Source organism: Elaeis guineensis, chromosome 3 (genome assembly GCF_000442705.2).
Source record: "Elaeis guineensis isolate ETL-2024a chromosome 3, EG11, whole genome shotgun sequence".
In the NCBI taxonomy this organism is placed as follows: Eukaryota; Viridiplantae; Streptophyta; class Magnoliopsida; order Arecales; family Arecaceae; genus Elaeis; species Elaeis guineensis.
In genome coordinates this window covers 110,709,673-110,736,750 of record NC_025995.2, presented here as the reverse complement: position 1 = coordinate 110,736,750, position 27,078 = coordinate 110,709,673, and the positions used below count along the sequence as shown (strand labels likewise).

The 27,078-nt window shown below is 40.4% G+C and overlaps 3 protein-coding genes across 3 annotated transcripts in view; 1 reads left to right on the top strand and 2 right to left on the bottom strand.

Annotated features, from left to right (window-relative positions):
* Positions 1-4,475, bottom strand: part of LOC105040953 (uncharacterized) — a 29,291-nt gene extending 24,816 nt beyond the window's left edge. The window contains exon 1 of the mRNA XM_010917720.4: positions 3,910-4,475. Coding sequence (XP_010916022.1) covers positions 3,910-4,221 — 312 coding nt within the window. The 5' untranslated portion in view covers positions 4,222-4,475. The remainder of the gene's footprint in view (positions 1-3,909) is intronic.
* A 9,841-nt stretch (positions 4,476-14,316) lies between these two features.
* On the top strand, positions 14,317-17,074 carry LOC105040955 (uncharacterized). The gene has a single exon (XM_010917721.4). It carries the CDS (start codon positions 14,496-14,498, stop codon positions 16,908-16,910), a length of 2,415 nt encoding a protein of 804 aa, XP_010916023.1. The 5' UTR covers positions 14,317-14,495; the 3' UTR covers positions 16,911-17,074.
* Positions 17,075-18,924: 1,850 nt separating this feature from the next.
* LOC105040956 (uncharacterized) lies at positions 18,925-25,441 on the bottom strand. The gene is made up of 5 exons (XM_010917722.2): positions 25,005-25,441; positions 24,696-24,920; positions 19,833-19,858; positions 19,476-19,746; positions 18,925-19,331 (listed from the first exon to the last, which is right to left on the bottom strand). The coding sequence occupies exons 1-4, from the start codon at positions 25,368-25,370 to the stop codon at positions 19,503-19,505; spliced, it is 861 nt and encodes a 286-aa protein (XP_010916024.1). The 5' UTR covers positions 25,371-25,441; the 3' UTR covers positions 18,925-19,331; positions 19,476-19,502.
* Positions 25,442-27,078: the final 1,637 nt, after the last annotated feature.

Here is a 27,078-nt window from a genome sequence, read left to right as displayed (position 1 = left end):
TGCAATTGATGCTGTATCAGAGATTGTTCCTTTATCCTTTTGTTCCTTTTCTCTTTTAGATTATAGAAGTCTACACTCAGATTTCCAGTGACCTGGCTTTTTGCAATAGTGACAGATACCTGATCTTTTAGGCCTAGACTTTGATCTGTTTTTAGACTTACTTCTTCCTTATCCACCTTTTTTCTGTTCATCTCTATCTCTAACAGTAAGACCTTGAGCTGGAGTCTGAGCCTGATGCTGAAGCTGTACTTTTAATCTAAGTTCATTGGATAACAAAGTAGCTTCTACTTCTTCAAGACTTATTGTTTCTCTTCCATAAAGCATGGTAGTGGTAATATGCTCAAAGGACTTAGGCAAAGAGTAAATTAGAATCAAAGCCTTATCTTCTTCATCTACATCGACACCAACATTTACTAGATCAAGCAGGAGCTTATTATACTCATCCAAGTGATCTTTAAGTGAAGTTGCTTCTGTCATACGAAATGTGTGTAATTTTCTCCTCAAATATAATCTATTAGTCAGGGATTTTGCCATGTATAAACTGTCTAGTTTTTCCCATACACTTTTGGCTGTATCTAGTTCCACAACATTACGAAGGACTTTATCACTTAAACCTGAAAACAAGGTTCCTAGGGCTCTCTCGTTAATCTCTTCTTTAACAGCTTCATTATCTCCCGGAATTGAATCCATACCCTTAAGGGCTTTTGCAACACCTTCTTTAACTAACAAATATTTCATCCTTACCTTCCATAGTGAAAAATCTCCCGTGCCATCAAAGACGGCCACTTCATGCCTGACAGTGGTGGAGTGAGAGACAGATACCGGATCATTAGCCATTGAGAAACTTGATTTCTTGTCACCAGCCATCCAAGAGCTCTAATACCAATTGTTGAAGCAACGCGCACCGGATTGGATCGATCTGGGCTTGTGATCTAATATCTAATTTCTTTGAGACAATTCACCAAACACATTGCAGGCATAAATAAACAAAGATAAAGAACCAAGATTTACGTGGTTCGGCACAAAAGGCCTACATCCACGGGGAGGAGGAGCAATCCACTATATATCCGTCCCGAAATTTAGGTACAATATGAGGTATAAAATACCTTTTTCCGAAACCAACAAGAAGGCAACAAAATATCGAATAGAAGGCAACCAAGATCCAATAGGATCAACCAATCTCAGCCTCGGCAATAGATCAAGATAAAACAATACCTGAGATGAAGATACCTTCCTCAACCCTCGGCAAAAAATCAAGATGATACCTCCTTACCAGCTGTAGCAGCACAAGGTGTCCATGAAACCGAGAAAGAAGAAGACAGATAGATCACCAACCGAAGGCCAACAGAAGAAAGCCAGAAAGCAACCCGCACAAGAGGCACAGCCGAGAGATCGGCCAGAGAACAGGCCAGCACCGAAGCACAAGCAAGAGAGATCGGCCAGAGAACAGAACCCGCGCACAAGAGGCACAGGTTAGAGATCGGCCAGAGAATAGGACCCGCTCACAAGAGGCACAGGTGAGAGATCGGCCCGAGAACAGAACCCGCGCACAAGAACAAGCAAGAAAAAAAAATCTCGCACAAGAAGCCCTAGAAAAATCTCCGCCCGCTCTTACCTCTGTACTCCAAGAAAGGATGCCAGTGGCCTCCTTATAAAGGAAGAAAGTCTTCTCAAAAAATAGAGTTTGAGCCGATGTAGTATTCCCAACTGTCACAGGAGTCAAATAAAGAAATATAATTTGGAGCCAAATATAACAAGTACAGATGTCATGCTCCATTTAATAATTATACTGTATCCGTATGTTATCTTGGCTGAGGAAAGGAGGAAGGGAACTCCCTCCCATGTTTCTATTCTAACTGTGAACAAAATAAAACTCATCAATCTCTCAAAGAATCTCATTTCTACTCCAAGATTTTAAGGGCAGAATTAAATCACCCTCTTACTGCAAATTCCTTGATGACTGAATCAACAAATTATAGCTAAACTATTTCTGCAGGTTGTCTTATTCCATATAGGCAAAGTTTCAATCAACTTACAAAAACATGATTGTAGCAACATTATCTCTTACTCTCCTGCAGAGTGCAGACAAAAACATCCTCAAGAACTTGCTTGAAGCAAAAATCACCAACCACCTGGTCAAACCTCTTCATGCATCTCCAAGAGGCTTGCCACATGTCATAGATCGATGTGGCGGGCGCCACATGTCATAGATCGGCGTAGCGAGCATGGACATCATTCACTCACTGAAATTCCTTGCCCAGCATATATAGAAGTCATCATCCAATACTCCACGATATTATTTTTACCTTAACTTGCCGCACCTAGTCATTTGGTCAAGGGAATTTTAAACAGACATCATCATGACAACCAGCAAGTTTTGCTTGTGGCCTACTACCATAACTTGGGCGTAACCTTTTGCCATAACTCTATACTAAAACATTCACCTTCCCGTATATAGATTTGTTTTCTCTTGAGGTCTTTTAGCACCAAACAAGTTTTATTTTGTCAGATTCAAGTACCAGTCCACAACAAATGCTCTGATACATGCTTTGTCAGTAGTTCATAAGTACCTCTTTGTATTGACCACAGTGGCTGATATCATTGCATAGAAACTGGTGTGGATCTGTAACTTAAGTAGGTTAATATCTGAAAGTACAATCACATACCCTATTTTCTGTCTCTAAATCTATGTTCAACTACTATGAGTAGCCAATTTTCTATTGAGAACGGTCCAAAGCTCTTTCAACTGTACTTCTTAAATTCATCTTGTATGGATTTGAAAGCTTCATACATAAATCATGCAAGGTAACAATGCAAAATCATCACGCTACATAGGATTGATAAGGACTAAGTGGATTCTATCTATAATTTCACAATTTTCCATAGAATATTAATTAACTCATGATTTTCTTCTTGCTTTAAACTTGCATTGAATTTTGGAAATCAAAAGAAGCTATGATATCAGAGACATCATGCAGCGCTACGAGACCTCATGGATGCTAATGAGGACCTTTAGATAATTCAAACTGGAAGAATATGGGCTCATGATAACATATGATCCCAAGTGAAAAAAAGGGTTTATACACATATTAGTCTTAATATTACTTTGTTTCCAAGAGGAAGTCTAACAACTATTCCACAAATATTTCATAGTCATAGAAAAGTAGTGATTTTGTGTGCCAATTGCTTTGCTGCACTTGCATATGTCAATGCAGTCCAAGTTTTAGCATCTTGTGACTTGTGCATACAAGTACTACACAGTAAACAGAAGGATTTGATGGCTAAGAAAGGGTTTTTTCAGAGAACTCCTTTGATTATGCAGTCTTTTTTTCCTGTGCCCCGTAATGGGTTCAGCGTCATTCTTTGAGAATTATGTCAAAACTTAGCATATCATGGATCTCCTTAAAGTTGCTAGTAATCTTCCAAGGTCTTGATCCAAGATAAGACTTATCAGCTTCCAAGATTGCAACTAGATGATCATGAACATGGGAGGGTGAAGCTGTGCCAAGTTGTCTTAGTCGATTTCAGAATGATCAAAAGATTCTATCTCCTCCACGACATTGATCAGTCGTCGGAGGGCCTGCTAAGTCGTTTGAATTTCATCCTTAATAAAGAAAATAACATACATCAAAAAACCAAAAAAAAAAAAAAGCCGCACCGAACCCAGGGACAAGAAGTAACTGGAACTCGCAAAACCCTAACTGTTCAAGAAAAGGGCTTGAAAATATCATTTTTCATAGAAACTGCAAAATCCTCACATAAATACCCCGTCGTATTAAAACAAAGCCATCCCTACAGCAACATTAACCAAAATTTAGATAAGAAGATGAACAAGAACAATCCTAGAATCAAGAAAATAACACAAATAGAAAGAAAGGTGGAGAAAGAGGAGGAGGAGGAGGAGGAAACCTGGTTGAGGATGAAGCTCTTGCCCTGGCGAGCGCGGCCACAGACGGAGACGACGCCGATGGGGCCTTTGACGAGATGGAGGGCGGCGACGGCCTCGGGATCCATCCGGAACTTGCCCTTCTCGTCGCAGTACACCAATCGCAGCGGCCTCGCCGGGCCCACGGATCCCGGGGTGATGGAAGAAACAGGAGAAGAAGAAGTAACCGCGCTACGGCTAGGGTTCGGATGATCGGATCTCGGAGACGCGTCCCGGCCCTTAGGCGACGACGAGGAGGCGGCCGAGCCCCCTCGGAATCCAAGAATTTGCATCATCTTCTCTGTCTTCCTGTGCTCTATTCCTTTCTTTCTTTATATACCGTTTGTAATCTTTTCCCTCCTTTCTTCGTAATCAAGAAGAGCGAGAGGAGGCGGTGGTGGCGAGGGGACCTGGGGAAGGAAGCCTTGCTTCGGAATTGGGTGCGGGCGAGTAGGATTTAGAAGGAGTGAAGTTGCGCCGTTGGGGTGGCCGGAAGTACAGCAGCGAAGGTGTCCCGTTTCAACGGCTGCCCCCTCGAACACGACGCACGAGGTTGTTGTGACAAGGATGCCCCTGGAGGTCGGCGGACTATTTTGCCTGTGGGAAGGGTAGGTCATGTCATTTTGGGTTATTCACCCGAACCGGTTTTTTTGCTTGGGTAAAAATTCAACCGAACCGGTTGGTCACGGTCTCATGGACTCATAGCGGCCAACTGAGAAGCTCTTTTGACGGCTGATGAAATTTTCAGCCATTTGCATATGGAAGTCTTATGGGGGGCACTGGATCTGCGTTTTTGGAAGTTAACCTTCTTGTTACATGCAAGTGAGGATGGCAACCGGGTTGGGTGGAATCAAATATGAATCGGACCAGATATAGAATAGACTAAAAGCCTGTCTCCCTGAATCTGACTTATTTATTGAATGGGTTAAAAATTCAAATCCTAATCTGATCATTTTATTCAACGGATAATCCAACTAACTTATAATAGATTTCAACTGAAACAACTTAAACAGATTAAATATTGCTACTCCTACATGAAGGCTATTATATTAGTTTATCTTCTCATCGAGCTCTATATGCTACATTAATACTACAATGGACCTATGCTGGCCCATCCACAATGCCAATGTCTCAACATTTTTAAGCTAATTACACATATGTAACAAACCTTGGAGATCTTTTTCTACAGCCAATAGGTACCCATGCCTTCCTCGAAGCGTAAGGAGAAATTAGTTGCCATCAAAGCAACGGAGAATATGCACATATGAACAAAAATTGTTGTGAATACTAGATTAACAATTTGGATATAACCTTCTTTTGAGAATGGTATTTACCAGCTTTAATTTGCTTGACTTAAGATTCAAATTGTTGATTTTTTTTCATCGAATGACACCAAGGAAGGTACCATCAATCATTTGTTGTTAATGAGAGGGGGGACTAGTCTTCTCTCAATACATGTTGCACATGCATGCAAACAATAAGAAATTTAGATGAAAAATATGTTGCAAGTGAGAAGAATATTTTTACAACTAAATGGCACCGCTCAAACCAAGGGGCACGGGTAATATGCCCGTGATCTTGTAGTTAAGAGAAGAGGTAAGATTCTAATACATTCGACATTTATGTGGAAGAGATAAATTTGTGCATTTTCTTTTGTCAACAATATCAATGATGGATGAAACTTTAATATACCCTAATCTCTTATATAGCATGCTTGGTAATTTCAGTTAATTACCTCTTGTTCCTTTACTTGCTAAACAAGTTACATATATTGACATAAAGTCTAGTTGCTTCCATTTACCATCAGATCAAAAAATTAACAACACCCAAGTTTGACACCAAGAACATATCCACAAAAACCAATAACCTTGGAGAATAGAAGTTCAAATGATTTTATCTCTTATATGTTTCTATATTAGGTAAGCATAAGTATAGCGTAAATTTAATCATTTTTATGTGATAATCCCATTAGAAGTTTTTCTTTTTTAAAAAAATAAATATAAGCTCGTAAGAAAGAATATCGAATTTTACCATGCCAAAGAAGACCACTCAATAAATATTCCGAGTCTACGTATGGCAATGAAATCGATTGAAGAAGATCCTTGCATTATGTTCTTTCCAACAATTCCAAATGAGTGTAGTCAAGAGTAGAAGGATAATTAGTTGTACTACTATTGAAAACACATTTTTTCTCCACCTCATACAAAAAGATCGGCAAAAGAAGTTTAAAGGTGCAAAAGCCCAAGGCAAAGACAAATATTCACCTAGATATAGGAGAAGAACTAACGTGAGCCAAAGATATGATCAATATTTTATCCCATAACCATAGAGGACATAGCCTCGCAATTGCTTATCAGATTTTTTTTTTTGAAATAACTCTCTAGTATTCAGTTTTTTCTTCCAGCAGAGCCACAAAAAACATTTAATTTTGAGCCGGCCGGGCAAGAACAGCCTAGAGAGATTTGGCAAACTCACATTTCACCTCCTTTTCCGTCTAGTTTCTAGGTAATGTGATCGTAATCCTAATTTGGGCTAACAAAAGTAAGGATGGAAAGGAGACAATCAACTTTTATTTGAATTTGCAATGAAGAGAGCTTGGGACTTTTGAGTCTCCAACTCGAAGAAGATCTAAAGTTGTAAGAATCAACAATTACTCTGTTCTTTTTCTTACTGATGTCGAATAGCTTCGAAAATATATAGTCTATAAAGAAGCATCAAAAATCCAAATATTCTTTCTAAAAATGATGTCCTTCCCATTACCAAAGTAAAACCTTGACCTATTCTAAACCACAGGTAGAGCATTAATAAATCCTTCTGAATAATACAACATTTTCTTCTTGGCTTCAAAGAATTGATGGTTCCACCCTTTTTATGATTGGCAAAGTGCACTTGGATATATGGAGGTTACGATGAGAGCGAATTAGTGAGCATTAGTATAACTCGTGGCTGTCATCTAATTCGAGTTTCTTGGGGTGTGTTTCGTAAGGGTGTGATTAGAATTGGCCGCTATCATCACTACAACCAATTAAAAGTTTTAAAATATCCAAGGCGCTGGAAATTCCTATAACTTTTATGGGAGAATATGGTTCCATTCATAAGATTCCAATTCTTTTCCTGTTATTTTATTATTTATCACTAGAGCTGATCATGGGTCAGCCTCGAGCCTAAACTCTATTCATTTTTAATCGGATTTCAGGTCGTGCCTACATAAAATTTGTCATTTTCTAGATCCAAACCCGGCCCATAATCAGATCTATTTGTCATGCTCAAGTGTTGAATTAGGCCATGTGTTTATTAAAGATCCATGATCCATCAACGGTTGCTACTCCATGAAGATCAAGAAAATATATTCTAATAGCGAGCTAAAAGAAGTATGAGATTGTGCCTATCTTCTCTCAAGGAAAAACTATGTTTTCTTTGTTATCCATCGTTCAAAAACAACCATGGAGATCGAGTCTCATTTGTAACAGTACTACTTGATCTGGACTCCATTGACAGGGCAATCGTGCCCGCTACTTTCTGACTGCACTCAAAGGCATGCTAACAAGATCACTTTTAACATGGGAGAGGAGAAAGAGGAAGCACCGAGAAGTTCCCACGGATTGAACTTGTGTACAAATAGATGTCCGTGATTATTGAGGTCATTGGAGTGAGGGTAGAGCTGAATAGGGACCGTAGAAACGAGCATTTGTGATTGGCGTGGTGCACCGCCAAGAGGTACATGTGTTGTAGGAGATAATTTCTTCTAATATAAGGAGAAATATGGTCGGGGTGCTTGTCGTCTGCGTACCCAGCAGCAATGGAAGGCTCGACGTACAAATTTCTCTGTGCTGGGAGATGTTGTCACAGTATCAGATTCTCAATCCTAAGCAACACACCAAGTGCAACTTTTTTTGAAGAAAGCTACGTCCATGTGAGGCCATGCACAACGGACACATGCATGACTCCAAATCCTGGAAACTTTTCTAACAAAGCGATGAGCGGTAGAGCAGGATGGCGGATCGAAGGAACATAGGGAACTTTTTGACCATCCAAGGGCGTGTGCCAAAGTTTCGGGGTTGGATAATGCTGAGTAAGTTTGGTACGTGGACTATACAAACGGGATAATTGCATGGGAAGAACTGCAGAATTAGTTGGTAAAATCTGACGGTCATTAATAAGCATAAATTCCACATTTAATAATATCGTCCATTAGCTAATGTCTTCTATCTGGGTGATAATAACCGGTCTAGGTCAGGGACATCTTATTTTTACTGAGAGTTTGTGAGCGTTATGCTATACGTACAGTTGCAGGAGGTTTATCAAATAATCGATAAACTGCTTGTTTTATTCTGTACTGACCTTATTCTTATTTGTATGGTGGTTGTAGAAGAGCTTGTAAACTTTATGCTGTACTCCAGCAGAAGGTGATTAAGGCCATCAGTGGTCTCCATTGGCACCTAGGGGAAAAATCTTTATGTTTCCATATCATGAAGTGCATTGGTGTCGTTGGTGGCCTTCAATGGCACCTAAGGGAAAAGTTTTTTGTAAGAATTTTAACTTTTAATTCTTTGAACAGGTTGAGATGGGGGAATATCTTCTTGAAAGCTAACCTGATGGCTCGTGAGCTAGTACGAATCTGACAATGCTGGAATCCCTGAACCCTCTCGAAAAGGAATTCTCAATTCAAAGAGTATCATGCCGAGGCCCCGGAACTGTTTGGAATATTTAAGTGTAGGGAGAAACATGAATTTTCTTCGGTTAGGGAACAGGTCCCTTCTTGCAAAAGTCATTTAGTAGCTCTAATAATTTTGTCATTGAGATGGCATCCCAGCAGAATGGGCCTTTGTTTCCAACGGTGTGATCCAGAATCGAATCACAGTGGATACCGGACTGCGATTAAATATCAGGATGTGAATGGCCGTCGAATGAAGCGTATCCTAACAGTCTGAATACGATATTTGAAAGTGACATTTGGTTCTTCGATGGTACTGGAGTGAGGTACTCATCCGTTGGGTTCGTCCATATGGTAGAGAGGAGGTCGCCTATTAACCCAAATTCGACCTCGAATCGAATATTCTCAAGTGAGAATTGAGGTTCTATGGTCACGCCCAAGAGAGATAGATGCACTGGGTCACCCTCCTCCAACTCTCTTTTTATTTTTTTTTTAGCAAAAAAAAAAAAACCTCCGATAATTTTGGACCTGTGAACTTTTGGATCAACCGAGCTCATAGTGTCCTTAACTGTAACTGTGGAGAAGGTTTACTCAACATGGAGCCATGGGCCAAAGTATTGGGCAATCTCACCACAGCCCGAAACTCTATGCATGGGCTTCGCTGGCAACTGCCCTAGACATGTCAGGCACCAAGCCTGGCCCAAGTTCAATCACGCCTCCGATTCTTGCGCTCACACCTTTTCGAAGATCTCTCTCTTAACGCATTCTCTGGCCAGCTACAGGGCAGAGCTGTTTTTTTTTTTTTTGGTTGGGTTGGTGGGGGTGGGGGGTGGGGGTGGGGGAAGATGGGTGTAGAAGAGCTGGGTTTTTTTCAAGTGGGTCTTGTGACCTCTTCTGTAAATCTTTTCCTTCACTCTGTATATATTTTCTGATTTTAATAAATGCTGGGTGGCTTCCAGCCTCCCATCTTCATCAAAAAGAAAAAAAAAAAAAAAAACACCTTAACCATAATTAAGCCACCCCGAGAGGTTAGCAATTTGTATTGCCAAACCCATGAAGATAGAGCATAAGGTGGGAGATCCGTTCGGTACGCCTATTTCCAACTATTATATAACCTCCTTGATAAGTCAACAACATTCAACATATTACATTTTTTTTTTAAAAAAAATATTGAAATGGTTATAAAAGTATAGAGCTACAACCTATGATGAGTAGCAGCCTAAAATATCTTGAGCTAATATGACTCTTAGTTCGTGAACCACAAACCTCCAAGCACCCATCTAGCCTTTCGTTCATTCCGCCTTTTTTTTTTTTGTTTTTTGAAGATATGATGCTGGTCATCATCACTTGTAATTGAACTTACCTCTCAGGTGAAGAGAAGGTATCGATCATCTGATAACATCTCCAGCTCTAACCAACCTGTCATCACTTTTTAGTTTAAACACCATACAAGTTAAGTTAATGTGGAAGTCATTAGGCCCATTTAATAACTTGCCATGGGCCCAATAATATTCCTGACGCTTTATGGATCAACATTACTAGTAGTACCAGGTTCCCATGTACCATGAAGAAGTTGGATGCTACCAACCAAAATAAGAAGTTGAAGGCCCAGTGAGATTGGGTTAATAGTTCGATTTTAGAAAGCAAAATCCAGGAATCTATCAATTACCAATGTACTTTGGGAGCGGATGAGCGGGATGGTCAGCGGGGGATGGAAGGAGGACAGATGCATTGTTGTCACAGCGGAAGCCGAAGCCAGTGCCGTGTCTGGTCTGGCCTCAAAGAACGTGCAATTCACGTGCGCTGGTGCTGGACCACCCCCCCACTTCTACTTCACTCCAGACTAACGCCTCTGCCTCCTCTCTGCTTCTCGAGCTTGTTCCGTGGAAGGTACCGTGGATCAGCTGTACCACCCGATGTACGTATAGATGTCCGCCAACGGATCAGAGCGTGTTAAGACTCGATACGTAGCTTCAAAAAGAAGTCTGCTTGCTGTTTTACTTATGACAGCTAATCGAGTCTCTCCATGGCATGTATTTGGTCAGAAGTAAGTACCTTTCTTTTTCCCTTTTTTTTTTCGCTTTTTTTTCCTCTTTTTTCTTTTTCTTTTGAGTGCATGGTTGTTGTGTAGGGTTAGCTTGACGCTTCGTTGATAAATTATCGAAGGAAAAAAATGTAGGCGTGAAGAGGCCTTAGGTCCTTTAATTTGCTTTCTAGCCTTTTTTTTTTTTGGCTTTCAATCTCCTCTTGAAACAGCTTCTGTGGAGTTCTACCAAAAAAAAAAAAAAAAAAACAGCTTCTGTGGAGGAGTCGTGCGGCAGTATCATCATAGGTACCAGTGAAGGTCATGTCAAACATAAAAGGTGTCCCACATGTATTGTTTGATTAAAACTATCTGCTAAATAGAGAGTGGTTCACCGACCAGTATACTTAACACGTAAATTGGTTCGCCGGATTTTTTTTTTCTTAATTAATGTATCTAGTCTTCGTTAAGGATCTTCTATAAAATAATGGACCTTGAAATATCCATTATTAATCCTTTTAGCGAAGAATAGATGAACAACAATGATGACAAAAAGTATTACTTAATTATGCTATTGCTCAAGTGTGCTATACGGAGTCAAATTTTATATGAAGGCTAATTTAAAAATATCACTTGAATCTAGTAAAAAAACCACTTATTAGTTGTTCTTATTGTTAATAAGTAATTACTGTTGTGCAATGAAATGGTAATGAAGTAACCATTATATTTAAACTTAAAAAGTTGTCACACTAACTATCATAATACAATGACAGACTACATTTTGATGTTGCATAACTCATGGCTAAACCATGATTATTCAGATATCCAGCCAAACTCTATCACTTTTTTGAATGATATTTTTGGCCAATCAAAGCCATTTTAGCTAACTAACCTGGTTAAATTTGTTCTGGAGAGGAGGTGAAATACTTCAACAACCAGCTCATCCCACTTCCCTAATTTTAGGCATCCCTTTTGTCTTTCTTTCCCGATCCTTTTCAGATTATTGTACTTTGCTTTTTTGTCCTTATAGCCCAACTCCAGTCCTTGACCGCTTAACACATGGCTTTTTTTTTTTAACCAAATAATATATAGATATATATATATATTATTTTTATGAATAAGTTGATAAGTGATTGTTAAATGTGGCTCGACTTATCAACTATAATTACTTCAGGAATATAATTGCAGCAAAACAAGAGTAAAAGTCGTGAGTAAGGTGACTCACAAGTTACTTTTACTGCGAGGTGGCTATCCAATGAGCCCAACTTTTTCTGTTCCAGTTTTTCTTATTTCAGCACCAAGTGGAGCAAGGGAAGGGTAGAAAAGGGAGGGAGATGGAAAGGATCAGCTTATTTTCTGGCTTCGAGCCGGGTCCCCTACAAATGTGGTGTCCTTTCTCTGTTTTTTGTCGGTACTTTTAAAGGATCCGGTCAAAGTCCCAAAAGGAGAAACCCAAATCATAGTTAATTGAAGAAGGGGAGATTGGTGCCATTAGCTCTCCTGTTTTGGGAGCGAGGGCTGCACCGAAAGCATCTTTTACAACTTAGAGATGAAGGGCCGCACAGCGAGGAGACCACACTGATCAGATTCCTTCTCCATTTCACCTCTCTATCTCTCCCCCTCTGCCACCATGCAACAATTCCATCCCCATCATATATCCTTCTTTTTTTTTTTTTTGATGAACATCATATGTTGTATTCATTAGCCCTCTCCTCACTCTCTGTTCTTCCGGCCGAGTCCACAGGCATACAGCCTTTTTGGAACTTTCTGCTGGTCCTTTCCACATGGCACGCGCCCCATGTGTGGCCACACCCTCTCCTCTTTCTCCTATGTTAATTATTTTAGTACATCATATAATTATATTTTGTTATCCTCATACATTTTTATGTAGTCTAATCTTTGTTTGGATGCCATCCAACAGCGACTATTAATCAAGACCAACTCATAAGTTTAGATTGCTGGCATTGTTGGCAACGCCAAACGATAACAGACCAAGTAGTGCCACGTACTTAGCCACGTACCACCACCCAAGTTTGATTGGAGGATCTATACAGGCAACCGGTCATGGACAAGCAAGGCAGAAGCTGCCTCGATCATTGCTTCGATTGAAAGTGTTGTTGGAATTTATGGAAGTGGAGAGTTATTGTTGGGCATAAAATGTTTAATTGAACTAGATCCACTATTGAGCTAGTAGATCAATCAATCATGAAGCAACAGGTACAAAAACAAGCAAACAGTAAAGAAGCGATTAATATGAATTTATACACATTGCTTCTTAGTTGGATCGATCCATCAATGCAAATCTAATCAATAATTTTTTAATATATTTTCAAATTACTTTTCTATCTTTGTCCCCCTCTTCTTTCTTTTTTGAGTAATTGTTATACAGTCATAATATTATCCAGGAAGAAAGTTGACCGTATACGACAACCTACCGTTTATTGCTTGAAATCAAAGATCCTATTATGTCATTTCTAGTCAATGACTTGCATGCATGCATGGGACGATCCAAGCTGTTCAATGGACTGTTGCATTAAACAATGCCAGGACCATCCTTTTGGTGGCTGCCTTTGTGCTCTCCACTCGTTGTCGCTTGATTGGATGGTCTTCTTTCTTCAGGTCAAAACCTAACGCTGGAAGATCGATTAATTATTTAATTGGACTCTTGGGACCCTTTATGTTCCCATCAATGGTCTCCACTTTGTGCGCTTGTAACATGGGCTGTTGGGCAGCTGAAAAGGATGCATCCATTATTCGCCTGTTAGACGATAAGACAAGAAGAGCCGCGGTTCCCATTTTGCCCTCGGTCATGGGATACCAATTTCAAACCTTTAGACCGAGAAAAGAGATGCTCCATACTGCCAACACCTCACTCATCCTATGGCAAGGTGGGGGAATGGGTGCGATCTATGGCAAGGGGGGGAATGAGTGCGATCAACACCGGATATTATTATTTTCTTATTGTGGGAATGATTGATTCTGTCTAAGACTCCAATTAAAATTAGTATTAAAGTGGATGCTATACTGCTGCAAAGAAGCGGAAGAAACGCACTGCTTCTACCACCCCATCTTGTTTGATGGATCACTTAATCTTTTAGAATAGTAGTGACTCATCATCTATAAAAATTAAGGGGTGCTCCTGTATAGCTTTTGATTTTTAAAAAGCAGGAAGATATGAAAATCTTTTTTTTTTCTAATTTATTTGTAAAATATTTAGAATTTTTGTTTAAAGAAATTTTATTGCTTTAAAAAAAAAAAAAAAAAAAGAGAGTGAAAACTAGATGAAGGAATAACATGAGTATCGTATAAATGCTATTTTTAACAATAAATATTTATATGGTATTCCATTAATTTATACAAAAAAATGAAAAACAACAATATTACCCAACAAGCTCTAAAATATCTTTACTGATTCGTTAAGTTATTATGTTTTTGGACTCGTTTGAGAGGCTAGCCACCATCTAGCAAATACTTACTCATCAAAAAAATTTTAAAAAAAAAAGTTCAATAAGATACGGTCATAATCAGTAATTAAGTGTTCTCCTCCGTGGGAACCACTTACGCATACTGCTCGATAGGGTCATAATCATGCATGGAGTACTACTTTCCTCTTGGATCAATCATGATAATTTCACGTGACTAAGCCTAGCAACTATGCTTTCAAAAGAAACACAGATGCAAGGTTGCTCTACTAATAAGCATTTAAATAAAGGGGACATGGTGGCCTTAGTCCTGCACAATTTACCGCTTTCCTCTCGCTGTTCCCTAAGCTACGTCTAAAACGGCTCTGCCAGAATCCAGAGCCCTTGAAAGAGGAAGAAAAACCCTAATCTTTTTATGCCCATCTGCTTGGTCCCAAGAAGGCCTCACACTCTTCTCTAATGACCAGATAAATGAGGAAGAAGAAAAAGACAATGGAAGCAGGAGAGAGGGCGCAGTCCCACCGGAGCGGCGGCGGAGGACGGGGGAGCGAGCTCTTCATCTGCTTCACCGGCCGTCATTCATCCTCCGCCACATCCGCCTGCGCCGCCACCGCCATGAGAACCCCCTCCTCCAAGTCCCTCCTCAGCCCCGGCCGCGGCCGGGACCCTGCGGCGCCATCGCTGTCCGCGTCGCTGAGCAGACGCCTTCGGAGCAGCGGGAGCCTCAAGGGCGGCCAGTCCCCGATGTTCCCCGCCGGGGTGGCGACAGGCGGCGGCGGTGGGAGGAGGAAGGGGTGCGCGTTCGAGGCCGCGGAGCCGTCGTCCCCCAAGGTGACGTGCATCGGCCAGGTGAGGGTGAAGAGCAAGAAGAAGAAGGCCAAGGCGAAAGCGGCGGCGGCGATGGCGAGGTCGAGATCGAAGAGGGGAAGCAGAAAAGAAGCGAGCTTTAGGAGGACGGAGGAGTGCTTGCCGAGAAAGAGCGAGAGGTGGATGTATCAGCTGCCGGTGAGCATCTGCGGGGCGTTGCGGTCTTTGGGATCGGAGTTCAATTGCTTCTTCCCATGCGGAAGCTCACCTTGCTCTTCCTCGAGAACGGGGAAAGAGAAGAGAAAAGAATGCGAAGAGAAGAGGACCACGAGCTCTTGTGGGCAAGTGCTCGCGAGGTGGCTGATGGCGATGCAGGAGGGGGAGGAGGGGAAGAGGGGGAAGGTGGTGGGTTTGGTGCTCGAAGAAAGGGGGAAAGGAGAGGTGGATCTGGTGATTGGAGAGAGGGAGAAGAGAGGAGTGGAGGGTTTGGAGCTGGAGGTGGCGAATGGCAATGGGAGGGAAAAGAAAGATGAGGTTTTGGTGGTGCGAGACGAGGAGGAGGGGGAAGCGAGGGTAAATGTGTGCATTCCGCCGAGGAATGCTCTGCTGCTGATGAGGTGCAGGTCCGATCCGGTCCGAATGGCAGCGCTGGCTAACCGGTTTTGGGGTTCTCCAGCTACGAAGGTCGAAGTCGGAGAAGAAGAGGAGGAGGAGGAAGAGGAAGAAGATGGCGCTGAAGTTGGGCAGCATCTCTTCGGTCGTGTAGAAGTGGACAGAGAGGAGGCTGGAGCAGAGCGAGATGAAGAAGCCGCCGCCGCTGCTAAAGTTGGTCCAGAAACAGGGGAAGTAGATAAAGAGGAGGCAGAAGAAGAGAAAATCTCCCAAGGTGCAACCTTGGATGTAGGTCTTGAAGAAATGGGAAGCTCAGCGGAGGAGGAGAAGCAACAGAGATCTAGTGAAGAGAAGCAAGAAAAGGAAGGGTCTTCTGCCGACTCTGTTAATGTTCAGAGGAACTCACCGAGGGAAGAAGCGGTGGATGCTCATTTTTTGCCGAAGTCGGAGGAGATAGTGTTGAAAGAGGAGACCTTCTCGCCGGAAAGAGAAGAAGAAGAAGGAGAAGAAGGGGAAGAGGAGAAAGGCAGAAGGTCCAGCAGCTGCTCTTCTTCCATGGGGAAGGCAGAGAGGAGATCCCACAGCCACAAATGTCTTTCGAGAGCAAAGGACGGAGGGGGGCGCTGCTCCTCTTCCAAAGACAAGCAAAGGAGGCGGCACAGCTTTTCCACGGACGGGGATGTAAGGAGGCACAGCTACTCCAGCGAGAAAGAAGCGAGGAGAGCCAGCTTCTCCATTGAACGTAGGAGAAGATGGAGCTTCTCCATCGACAAAGGAGACCTCATTCCGGAAGAAGAGAATGCCTTTCGTGAAGGGGAGGAGAAGAAGAAAGAAGAAGGTAGCTCAGCAGAGGGAGACGAAGCGATGGAGACCGAGGCAATAGAAAAGCCAGAGCCTGCAGAAGTGGGAGAAACCGAAGTAAATGGAGAAGAAGGAAGAATAGAAGAGGTGGATGGCAAGGGAGAGGGAGGAGTTAAAGGTGAGGAGGCGGGGAAGAGGAGAGAGCTGCCGGACTGCCTTCTACTGATGATGTACGAGCCCAAGCTTTCAATGGAGGTCTCCAAGGAGACGTGGGTGTGCAGCACCGATTTCCTCCGGTGGCGCCCTCACCACCACCGCCAGCACCACCCAAAAGGGGGCGGAGCTGGTGAAGAAGAGAGAGCAAAGACCGAAAAGGTGGAGGGCAGCGAGGACAAGGGCGGTGACAGGAAGGACGTGACCGCACCCCCCGAGCCGGCGGTCCTCCAGGCGTCGCCGCCTCCTCCGCCACCGGCGCCGCCCACCGCGACGGCCGTCGAGCAGAAGTTGATGAGCGCCGCCGCCGTGCCGAAGCCGGCGGCGTTTGGGCCGTTCGTGCTGACGCGGTGCAAGTCGGAGCCGATGAGGTCGTCAGCCAGGCTGGCGCCGGACGCGTGCTTCTGGAAGGACCGACATCGGCCCATCGGCGCGGCCGGGATCGGCTTCTGAGCCCAGCCGCCAAGCCTCTGGATATTTTGTCGGTTTGTGTGTATACGGAACTATGAATGCTGGTGTTGATGTGTTACTTGTGTGATACACTGAAATTAGCTTCCTGCTGTTGTTGTTGTTTCTCTTTGCGTATAACTTGAATAGCAATAATAATTTGTTTGTCACTGGAGACCCCGTGTAGTCGAGCAATGCTTTAGCTCCTCATGATCATTGTTTATGCTGAAAAGATGAACGAAAAGAAACAAAAACAAGTTTTATTTTGGCAATCTATGTGCAAGATACTTTTACTTCGCTCTTCTCTTTGATTTCCAAGCATGGAAAGTTTAATTTATTTAACGGTTAGAAGGCCCATGTTGTATTTTCCTACCCCGAGAAATATATGATTTGTACCTTATTTTATTAGCTGCTCTCAATCTCGATGCTTTTTTCTGTTTGTCCTTTGAGCTATGACTCTATGAGAGTGCAAGCCTGGCTCAAGCAAGCTAACTTATTCTCAAGCATGGATCATAACAAACTTGAGCCGTTAAGTTTTGTGAGATGTTGATACAAACTTGCATTTGGAGCAAGTTTCTGCCGTCATAACTCATTCTTTATGTGAAGTATGCCATACCTTATATTTTTTATTGGAAAATAATAATTAAGATGATATTAATGTTATTATTTATCATATTGTATTTGACATAAAATGAGATGAACAAAAGTAGTATATTTATTTGGTGCATGCTCCTATCAATCTGAAAATAAATCTTGCTCTTGAATGATCTCTGAATTTGATTGCCTTAATGAGCTTTGTTTCCTCCATTGGAGATCAAAAATAAATTTAAAAGAAGGTTTTAGTATATGCTACTTGTTATAAGCGTGCGTCCTTCATAGAACACTATGACCAAAGAACCTAATTTTGCTCTCAAACAACTTTGCCGTTTAGGAATAGAATCTCGGTTCACCAGCCTTTGTACCTTTCATAGGCAAACTGTACTTTCTGCTTAACCCCGCTTCACATATGCAAAAGCGCAGCATTGGCAACAAAGAATCCGTGGTGAAACTGTCCTTTTCAAAGGATTAATCACATCAAACTCAAGTAACTTGAAATTTCATTCCAAACTGCACATACCATGCAACTTTTCTCAAGTTCTAAATCATTTTTTAAAGCAATGTACGGGAATCAGCTTTACAGAGACGCAAAACAACCGGTCATATTTGAATTTAGAGGTAATGATTCTAACAGCTATTACAGCAGAGCAACTTCGAATTGTCAAAAAGAAAGAAATGATTTCTTGTCTGCAACCCCATCATACAAAGTTTCAGGTATCCAAATATTACACAAAGTACATTAACTCGAAACTAATGCCCTTTCTTTCACAAACAGTATTACCCATTAAAGCCACAACTGGTACAATAATGGCGTACTCATGCCCAAGATCTTCGCAGAAGGATGTGACTTCAGCCACTAAACCAAATATCCACCAGCCAATGGCTGTCTCCTGCCGGCCACTGAATAAAGGGCCAAGCAAAAGAAGTTGGAGGGGCCTGTGACTGACATCCATGATTGGGAGGTGATGCAGAGTATCCTTATCTACGATCGTCGTCACCCTTCACCCACATCCATCCTCTTTACCAGCTTTCTTAACATGATTTGATTGTTTCTTACCCTTAACCACTCTCCTGAGACCCATGCCCCTCGGCAGCAGGTCAAAAGAAAAGGATCCCGCACCAAACAATGCAGTGCATGTTAACTTCTGTCTTCCCAGGATGGATACGGCTAAGCTACCAGTTGGATGCTTGGATCTGTTTTTAAGGCTGTGGACAGCATTATTTGGACCCACCACCGCGTGGATCCAAGCTCTGCTAGGTCCCATGCCAAAGTCAAGTCCAGTTCAGTGTCGTTCATTGTTTTCTTATAGATTTTGATTAATTGTGTCAGAAGGCCAGCACTTAATTATCCATTCAGTGGTTAGTATGCCAAAATTTGCAAACTTGAAAAGGGATTCTGGGCATTCAAAATAAAAACGAACAGTAACAAAGAGTGGAGAAAATTCACCCACTATTGTTTTATTAAGATAATTAGGCATTAGACGCTACAAAAGCTCTCGGGCCTACCCAGGCAACATTGTCCTATAACTCCAAGGTTTTAGGCACATCCCACATGACTTCATAAGCCTTCATGGCCATGTGCATCATGCCATGAGCTCCTACAGCAGCAATTACACCTGCAATAATCTGAAAATCCTGGGTCACCCTCTCAATATTTGAACCACGACATCCTCTGAACAATACAGAGGTAACAATCACTCAATTTCTTATGATCACCCTCTTTCTATACAAGGATGGCACCATAACTCCATTCTCTGCCTCGTTGCATGCCCTGGTCCTGTCCGCAAGTACGAGCTCAGTCTTAGAGAATTGGTTCTATTGCTGTATGATCTGATGAATTACAAGCATTTAAAGCATCAATGTGAGTTTCTTTGAAAGTCAAAACTTCCATTTGTTTTTATATGTCTAAGCAAAGGCTAAGACAACTAGAAGGGAACAGGAATGGATTTCGCACAAGGGAGATAGGAATCAAACCTCCTGCCATCATATTCTGTTGCTGTACTAATCTTTATTTTCACTTGAATTTTGCTGCATGTCATTGCTTCCAGATTCCACATTAGCTGTGGAGCTATCTGCAGAAGCCATCGTGTTTAGCTGTCCACCTTCTTTCTTAGCAGACAGGGAGTTACCAGATATAGGTTCCATGAGAGAACTGATGGTAAGCTGAATAGAATAGAGCAGCAAACCGATGGAATTAATTCCAAAAACACAGGTTGCAAGGTAGCACAAGCCATTCACGATGGTCCTGAAGAAAGAAGGTGAGAAACTTGTGAGAAGTCTAACGGAGTCAGATGTGAACAAGTTGCCCGGTGGAAAATGATGAGGACACACCTTATTGTTATAGTTATTTGCCGAACCTGAAAAATAACAAAAATAAAATCTATTAGGCAAACAGGAAAACATTTAGACAATCTGATTGTTTGTTTTGAATCATTAAATGATGACTTAACTATAGAGTACTTCTAATAGGCAAATGAATATGCTAGTCAAAATAAGTGTTTGAATCAGCAAGGAAGGGGGAGAAAAAGAAGTTACGGGGACCTGTGTAAAAATAATTATAATTAAAGTATCTATTTTTCAATATTGTATAAAAGAAAATATTAGAATATATATTATTTATTAAGGTCTTTCACTATACGTATTTTTCAAACTTTCTAGTTTGTTGAGAGATACAAGGGATATTTTATAAAGTTATTTCAATATCTATAACCTTGACCAATCCCTAAAAAGGGAAAAAAGATCACTTCCAACATTATTATGGTGGGTTGAATTCATTATTGGATGAGTCAGACCATCCATCCATCCTTAAAAGCTGGAAAATAAAATATTAAGCATCCAAGTGCTTGATGTCAACCTGGATCGGACATGTATGCGATATGTATTATTGGAGCCGTACATGAGTGTCCATGTAACACAAGTTGAAAGGGCATATGTTCTGTATAGAACATAATATCAAGATATAGGCATGGAACTGACAGAAATTCACAGCTATGACAAAGGGCTCAGTGAATGGTGGCCTGTACTAAAGGATAAATCCAATGAACTATTAAGATCTGGGCTTTGACATTACAGGAAGTGTTGGTATTCACATTATCATGCTATCAGATTAAGGTTAATATTACCATAACTAGAACCTATATAACTTGAAAAGAGATAACAGCGAATGGATGAAGCAGCAGATATTATTTCGTTTTCCCTGAAATTGTATGCATTTTATGTCAAATTATCTGGACTTTTTAATTGATTCCTTTGAGAACAGGCCTCTTTCTATTTACTTCTATTTTGTGTGACAAAAAAAGTGTGAAGTTCCGGGCAGGACATAAATACCACAAGAAAATTTAAATAGAAGAACATTCTACTGGCTAACTACCTAACTTATGGCCTCAGTGGAAGATTAAAGGATTCTATCTCAGAGCTTGCAAAAAAAAAAAAAAAAAAAAAAAAGAAAGAAAAAAGAAAGAAAGAAAGAAAAAACTATTCAAACTTTACTATTCTAGTGAACGCTAGTGTTCGATGAGATCAAGATTATCTATTTAACATGAAAGAGGCTTCTTTTACTTTTTATTGGTTTTCTTGCTTGTCATAACGCTTTGCCTTTATGTTTTTATACTCATATATACTAACCAAAAGAAATATTATGACTAAAAATCATCATGCAATGGAGAATACCAGTTCTGTTTTTAGTTACTTCTCATGTTGCAGTTCTTGTTGTTCTTGTTAACAATTACACTACTCAATTATAACCCCTTCCTAGATACATTGGAAGTGGACACTGATAAATAATTTCCAGATACACATTATATCATTGTGAAGTCCATTTATAAGTATAAATGCTTGATAAGTGATCACCCTCTTTAAGAGTAACTCCAGATACCCTGTTTTGTCTCTACATCCAAAGAAATGCCTTTTTTGCTTCGTGAAATTACTCCATCCTTTGTCTGTCAGGTTCTCATGCATAGAAATAGAAGCAAGCAACATTATGTGCAGCTACATTCCGAACCTTTGGTCATGTATAATTCTTTTACTTACATGGACGTGGATGCTAATCCAACCCAAAAGGAATTGATTACTGCTAATACATTTGGACCTAGTCTCCCTACTCATTAATCTTGTTTAAAATTAACGACATAACCCTTCACTTGCTTGTAGATCAAACAAGTAGATAACAAAGCTTAACCAGTTGCTTACTGAGTAAAAGAGCATTGATCATGAAGAAAAATAAACTTAGATATGCCAAAATAACTTTGAATGAGGTCATTGGCATTCCGCATCCTCATAGATTAGGTAAAATAATTGATTTCTTTGGAGCAACATGTGAATGCTTCAATATCTAGCTTTTCCTTCCTGCAACTGTCTTCTAGATTTAAGATGATCTTATTTCTGATACAGACAAATAATACAGTGAAATACATGAAGCAATTATCCACTACTGATCAAGATCTTGCAAGACAATCAAAAAAAGCATGCAGATCTTAAGTTATTTAAGAAAAAAATCTAGCATAATATCATATTAGTAATCAAAATTGAAGTACAGTAACCCTGTGTAGCAAAGACATTTCTTTGAGGGGGAATATGAAAGATGTATTGTCTACAACAGCTAAAGATCTAGTTTGTTAAGGAAAGTTGAAGAAGATTGGCATAATAAAACAGATGCAGCAGCACCAAAATATACTTATGTATTGTCATTTGTGAGACACAAAATTCATGTACTGAAAGATGAAAATGGTAGTAACATGTCAGGTTACCTAAAGCCAGGGGCTACTCAAGTCATAAGTTTTTTATTAGAGAAAACTGATCAAGGGACCAAGAAAGCTCATAAAGCCACTAGTTAGTGTGCAAGTTTCCTTTAGATGGAGAAACTGCACTATAAAGTCGTCAAGTTCCTCCTCAACAAGTGAAAACAATTAGCAGGATATCAATTTAAGCATATGACGTATCAGAAATAGGTAGTGGTCTATTCATCAGTCAGTCAAAATGCAAAATATTGGCTAACAAAACTTCATGAGATAAATTTTCCAAGTGAAAATGCTTTGTTAAGATTAGTGGTACAGAGTTTTAAGATTTTGTACAAGTGTGATGATGCCTATTTTTTCAGAGATTGCCAGTTTGGGTCCACTTTGATAGGATTTCATGTGGAACAACAACTCATTGGATAAAAAGAAAAGAACAAAGAATAAAAGCATGGGATCCAGCAACTGAAGAGCTCGAAAAGGAGTTATTGTGGCAACATATTGGAAGATACATGTAACATGTGCTCCCAATTTGATAGGAATAATGTAGCAATGTCCTAGTTTGAAACAAACATATACCTTGTATTTCTGTGCTTATCAAATTTTTGAGACATAATAGCCCCTAATTCTCTTACAAAATTTTATTTAGATCACAAGTATTGACAGAATAACATAATCACTTTTTGATGTTCATGATATTTCCCTCAGCAATCACAAGGTCAAGCTCATTAAACAATCTACAAAGCTCTTCCACAAAGAATTCTGCATATCCAGCTTTTCTCACTCAACCTCAAACTATGTTTTATCCCATGCTAATATGTTTGACCTCACTGTCCACATGATTCTTTTGCAAACTCAGATGATTACAAAATTCATGTCATGGAATTTCTACTCCTCACTCAGTGTCTATAATCTCTATACAACATTACTTGGAGTTTCAAGTCCAATTAAAAGTGACCACTTAACATGCCCACATGAGCCAAAACATGTGAATTGTTTCGAATTACTGAAAGCACGATGTAGAGATTGAAGCTATAAGGCTGGCAAACTATGGTGGCATAACATGATTTTACAGAAAAAATTGCAGCTGCATTCTTTTCATATTTATGAATTTACCTCATAATTATTTACCTGTAATATTTACATAAAAGATGGGAGATACTTTATCCTTCAAGCTCAACTCATCTAGTTGAATATGGATTATAAATTGTAATAACTAGATGTAAATATTAGTTTATAGTTTTACTCTTCAAAGTGTTATATTCCATATCCCATCCACATCCATGCAAATATAATCCATGGGTCTTCCTTTTATCATTTCCTCCATGTGCTTTACTAAACATATCGGTTCAACATAAATCAGATGTTATAATTTTGAATTGACTTCTTTGAAGTTTGAACTGGTAAATTATGTTAGGCACAAGGAAAAATGGATAAAAAGAAGTTCCATGGATAGCATTTGCATGGACATGTGATCCAGATCATGATGCTTTGGAAGTCAAATTGCAAAAAAGAAGTCCAATTTAGTTTAAGTCAAAATTTTGTGGGCCAATTGCAAAACATTTTCTCGCAAAAAAGATAAAAAACTGTAAGCCAAAATTGTTTTAGTTGTTTTGTAGAATAAATCAGTGATCCTCTGGTCTCTAATGATGATATAACAGTACATGCTTTGGTCACCTTCACTAATGAACTACTAATAGATTTACAAGGATCATCTTGATCAGAAAAGTAAGATTTAGTCAACTATGGCATCAAACATAAACCACAATGTAAGTGGCTCCCATGTTTCCGGAACTCAACAACAAAAGAAACCTCCAATAACATGCTGACCAGTTTGAACTGAATGAACCAAAGAGTTAAACATTCTGTCTTCTCCTATTATTCCTTCTTAACCTCTTATTATTACCTAATTTTCTGTTACATTCTCCCTGATCTCTTCCTCGTTTTATCACTATACGCACATGTTTATACCACTATAACTTAATCAACATGATATCATCATGTTAATTCTTCTCACCAGAGCAAATTATCACAGAGACGACGTGATTATTCAGCGAGCAACCCATGGTTGTTACAAAGTTAAGCATATGCATATGGTCACTTTAGTTTCCAAGGAAATACGCTATCTTGCAAAACATACATGAAACGGAAGGCAAATGCAAGACTCTAATTAGCTAAATGCAATGCATAATACTATTTTCCTGGTCCCCATTTTTCAACGTACATGTCTGTGTTTGGAGAGAAATTACAAATTACAATTTAGAAGATTCTAGCTGAACAAATAAAGGCCCAAGTCAAAGACAAAAGGCCAACGAAATGACTATGAAATTAATTATAATTATTAATTAAAATCAACAAAATGGAACAGAGCAGAACAAATTCAAAAGCTAGGCAAACCCATAATACCTGCAAACAAAAAGAGCAAAGTATCAAAAACAGTGAGGAAGCTAAATGCAGCACTGACCGAGAAGTTATCGGAGACTGCCTGGCGATTGAGAGCAGCCTCAATGGTGGTGGTGAACTTGTAGAGGATGACGGCAATGACGCCAGCTGCTATCGAACCCAACAAGGCCTGCACAGGGGAGGGCGGAGCCCCAGCCTCAACCGGTGTCGCCCCAACGGCCTTCAATCTATCCAAAGCCTCCTCCTTAAGATCCTTCGTCTTCTTCATCCCGGTCGACCTCACTCTCTAAACCACCAAACAAGTATCTTCTAAGATAATACTGCAATCAAACATATACACAGAGAGAGAGGGAGAAGGGAAAAGAGGTACCAGTTCCTTGGCGCGCTTGGCACGGCGGCGGAGGGAGCGGTAGAGGAAGACGGCGATGGCGCCGGTGAGGAGGACGCTGGTGGAGGTCTGGAGAGGGGAAGGGTTGTCGTCGACGGAGAAGAGGGTGGAGGTGGAGGAGGGCGGAAGCTCGACGGGGCCGCCGCCATCTTCGGCCCCTTGCGGCGGAGGTGCCGCGGTCTCGGGAAGCTCGGCGAGCCACCGGCGGGGCCCCGCGGCGCGGACGGCCGTCCGGCCGGCGGGGGCGGGGCGGAGGCAAAAGAGAGGCGGGGAATGGGGCGGTTGGAGGTGGTGGCGGGAGGGAGGGAGAGGATAGAAGCGGGAGAGGAGGTGATCAGAATGGAGCATCGTCTTCTTGTTTCGGACCGCGGGGCGCGTGGGGAGTGGAATTGGGAAGAGGTGGATAAAGAGCAGTAGGCTGATGCCTCATGTTGGGCAGGAGATTTTTCTCCGTTTCTCCTCTTGGGCGCGGTTTCGCTCCGCAGCCCGGTGCGAACTTGATCTCGATGCACGGCAGAGTTTGAGATTCGCGCATTTCCCAGTGATTATTTTAAGCTTGGAGGGTGCTTGATTCACGATTAAAATTAAAATTAAAATTAAAATAATTTAAAATTAAAATTAAAATAATTTAATTTTATAAAATATTAGATTCATGATCGGAATCGGAATCAAAATTAAAATAAAAGTTTGGATCTATAGAGAAGAATAGGATTTGAGTTTTATATAGATTTGATCATTTTCATTCCACTCCGAAATCGAAATTGGAATGAAACTTCTTCCAAATAAACAGTTGAAATTTTTATTCCGATTCCAAACTCTTATTTTCTTCAACTAAACATCCTCTTAGAATAATGATAAATTCTGATCTAGATCTGCCTGTCTGGTTGCACTTATATTAATCAGATATGAATAATTTAGACTGAGAATGTTTATAATTAATTTAAATTTATACTGAGTAATTAAGATTCATTCGATAATAAAAAAATTAGATTGGCTATTTAATTTGGATCGATCATCATGTATTAGTTAAATTATTAAAATATCGCATGATCTGGTTGTAGTTGTGCAATGAACCGTGGCCTAAATGAAAGGTTAGTTTAGTTGACAAGGAAGCCTATGCAATTAATGGTCCGAAAATGGAATACAATTTAGTGATCAAAAGATGGAGGAGCAATGTATTTAGGATTTAGAATTTATGATTTATGATTTTTTTTATTTAAATTAATTTTCCATGCTTTTCACTTTTCTTGAGGTATGATCCTACATTCTCTATTTTAGACTCTAGCTCATATAAAATAAAGATGTGGATTTATTCTTTACAACTCAAATATAAATATGATGGCTTCTTTTAAAATAATTTATAAATGGGCTAGGTACACGTAAAGAAGTTTTTGATCCAAACTCAATACAATCTACTTTGATCCAACTTAGCCTGTCCCGTGGCGAGCCAAACTTACATGCGCGGATCTCGTTAGTGCTTTAAGGCAGATGCACTCGGTGGATTGAAGGAGCTAAGCAACAACAATGGTGGTGCCTACTATTGCTATCATAATGTCTATGGCGGGTTTTGTAGGGTTAATAAAATCCTTGTTGACCAATGAGGATATTGATTTTTGTTGTCAAAAGATGCTAGTCTAGATGCTTGTTGGGTGGATCAGCTATGCTTGCTGGTTCTTAGTTGCAGTAATCATGGATCTCAAAGTAGGTAGCGTTAGTATTACCAAAAGAATAGGTAGTGTGAGCCAACTTTTTCATAATGATTAATATACTATTTTTAGGTTGGGCATCCTGTCGAACAATTATTAGACAGTATCTATAGTGTCAATGTAGATTGGCAAAAGTTAGGTTGTTACCACAGTATAATGGGCTAGGCAGGAGTGATGACTAGCAAAGCAATGGTGTTGAGTGAGCATCAAGGAGAGGAAGGAGATGAAGGTGTTGAATTAGATGAGATATCTTATGGCAGTAGTAAAAGAGTTGGTCAAAGTTGTCATTGAAGGATTTTAGGAAATATTTGATTGGGTAAAGTTGGTGTCTGAAATTAGAATGAGAGTCA

Coding starts and splice junctions, on each gene's coding strand:
- LOC105040955 (XM_010917721.4), top strand. CDS start 14,496: ATGAGGAAGAAGAAAAAGACAATGGAAGCAGGAGAGAGGGCGCAGTCC.
- LOC105040956 (XM_010917722.2), bottom strand. CDS start 25,370: ATGCTCCATTCTGATCACCTCCTCTCCCGCTTCTATCCTCTCCCTCCC. Junction 24,921..25,004: donor CCAAGCGCGCCAAGGAACTG/GTACCTCTTTTC, acceptor TTGGTGGTTTAG/AGAGTGAGGTCGACCGGGAT. Junction 19,859..24,695: donor CAGTCTCCGATAACTTCTCG/GTCAGTGCTGCA, acceptor GTTATTTTTCAG/GTTCGGCAAATAACTATAAC.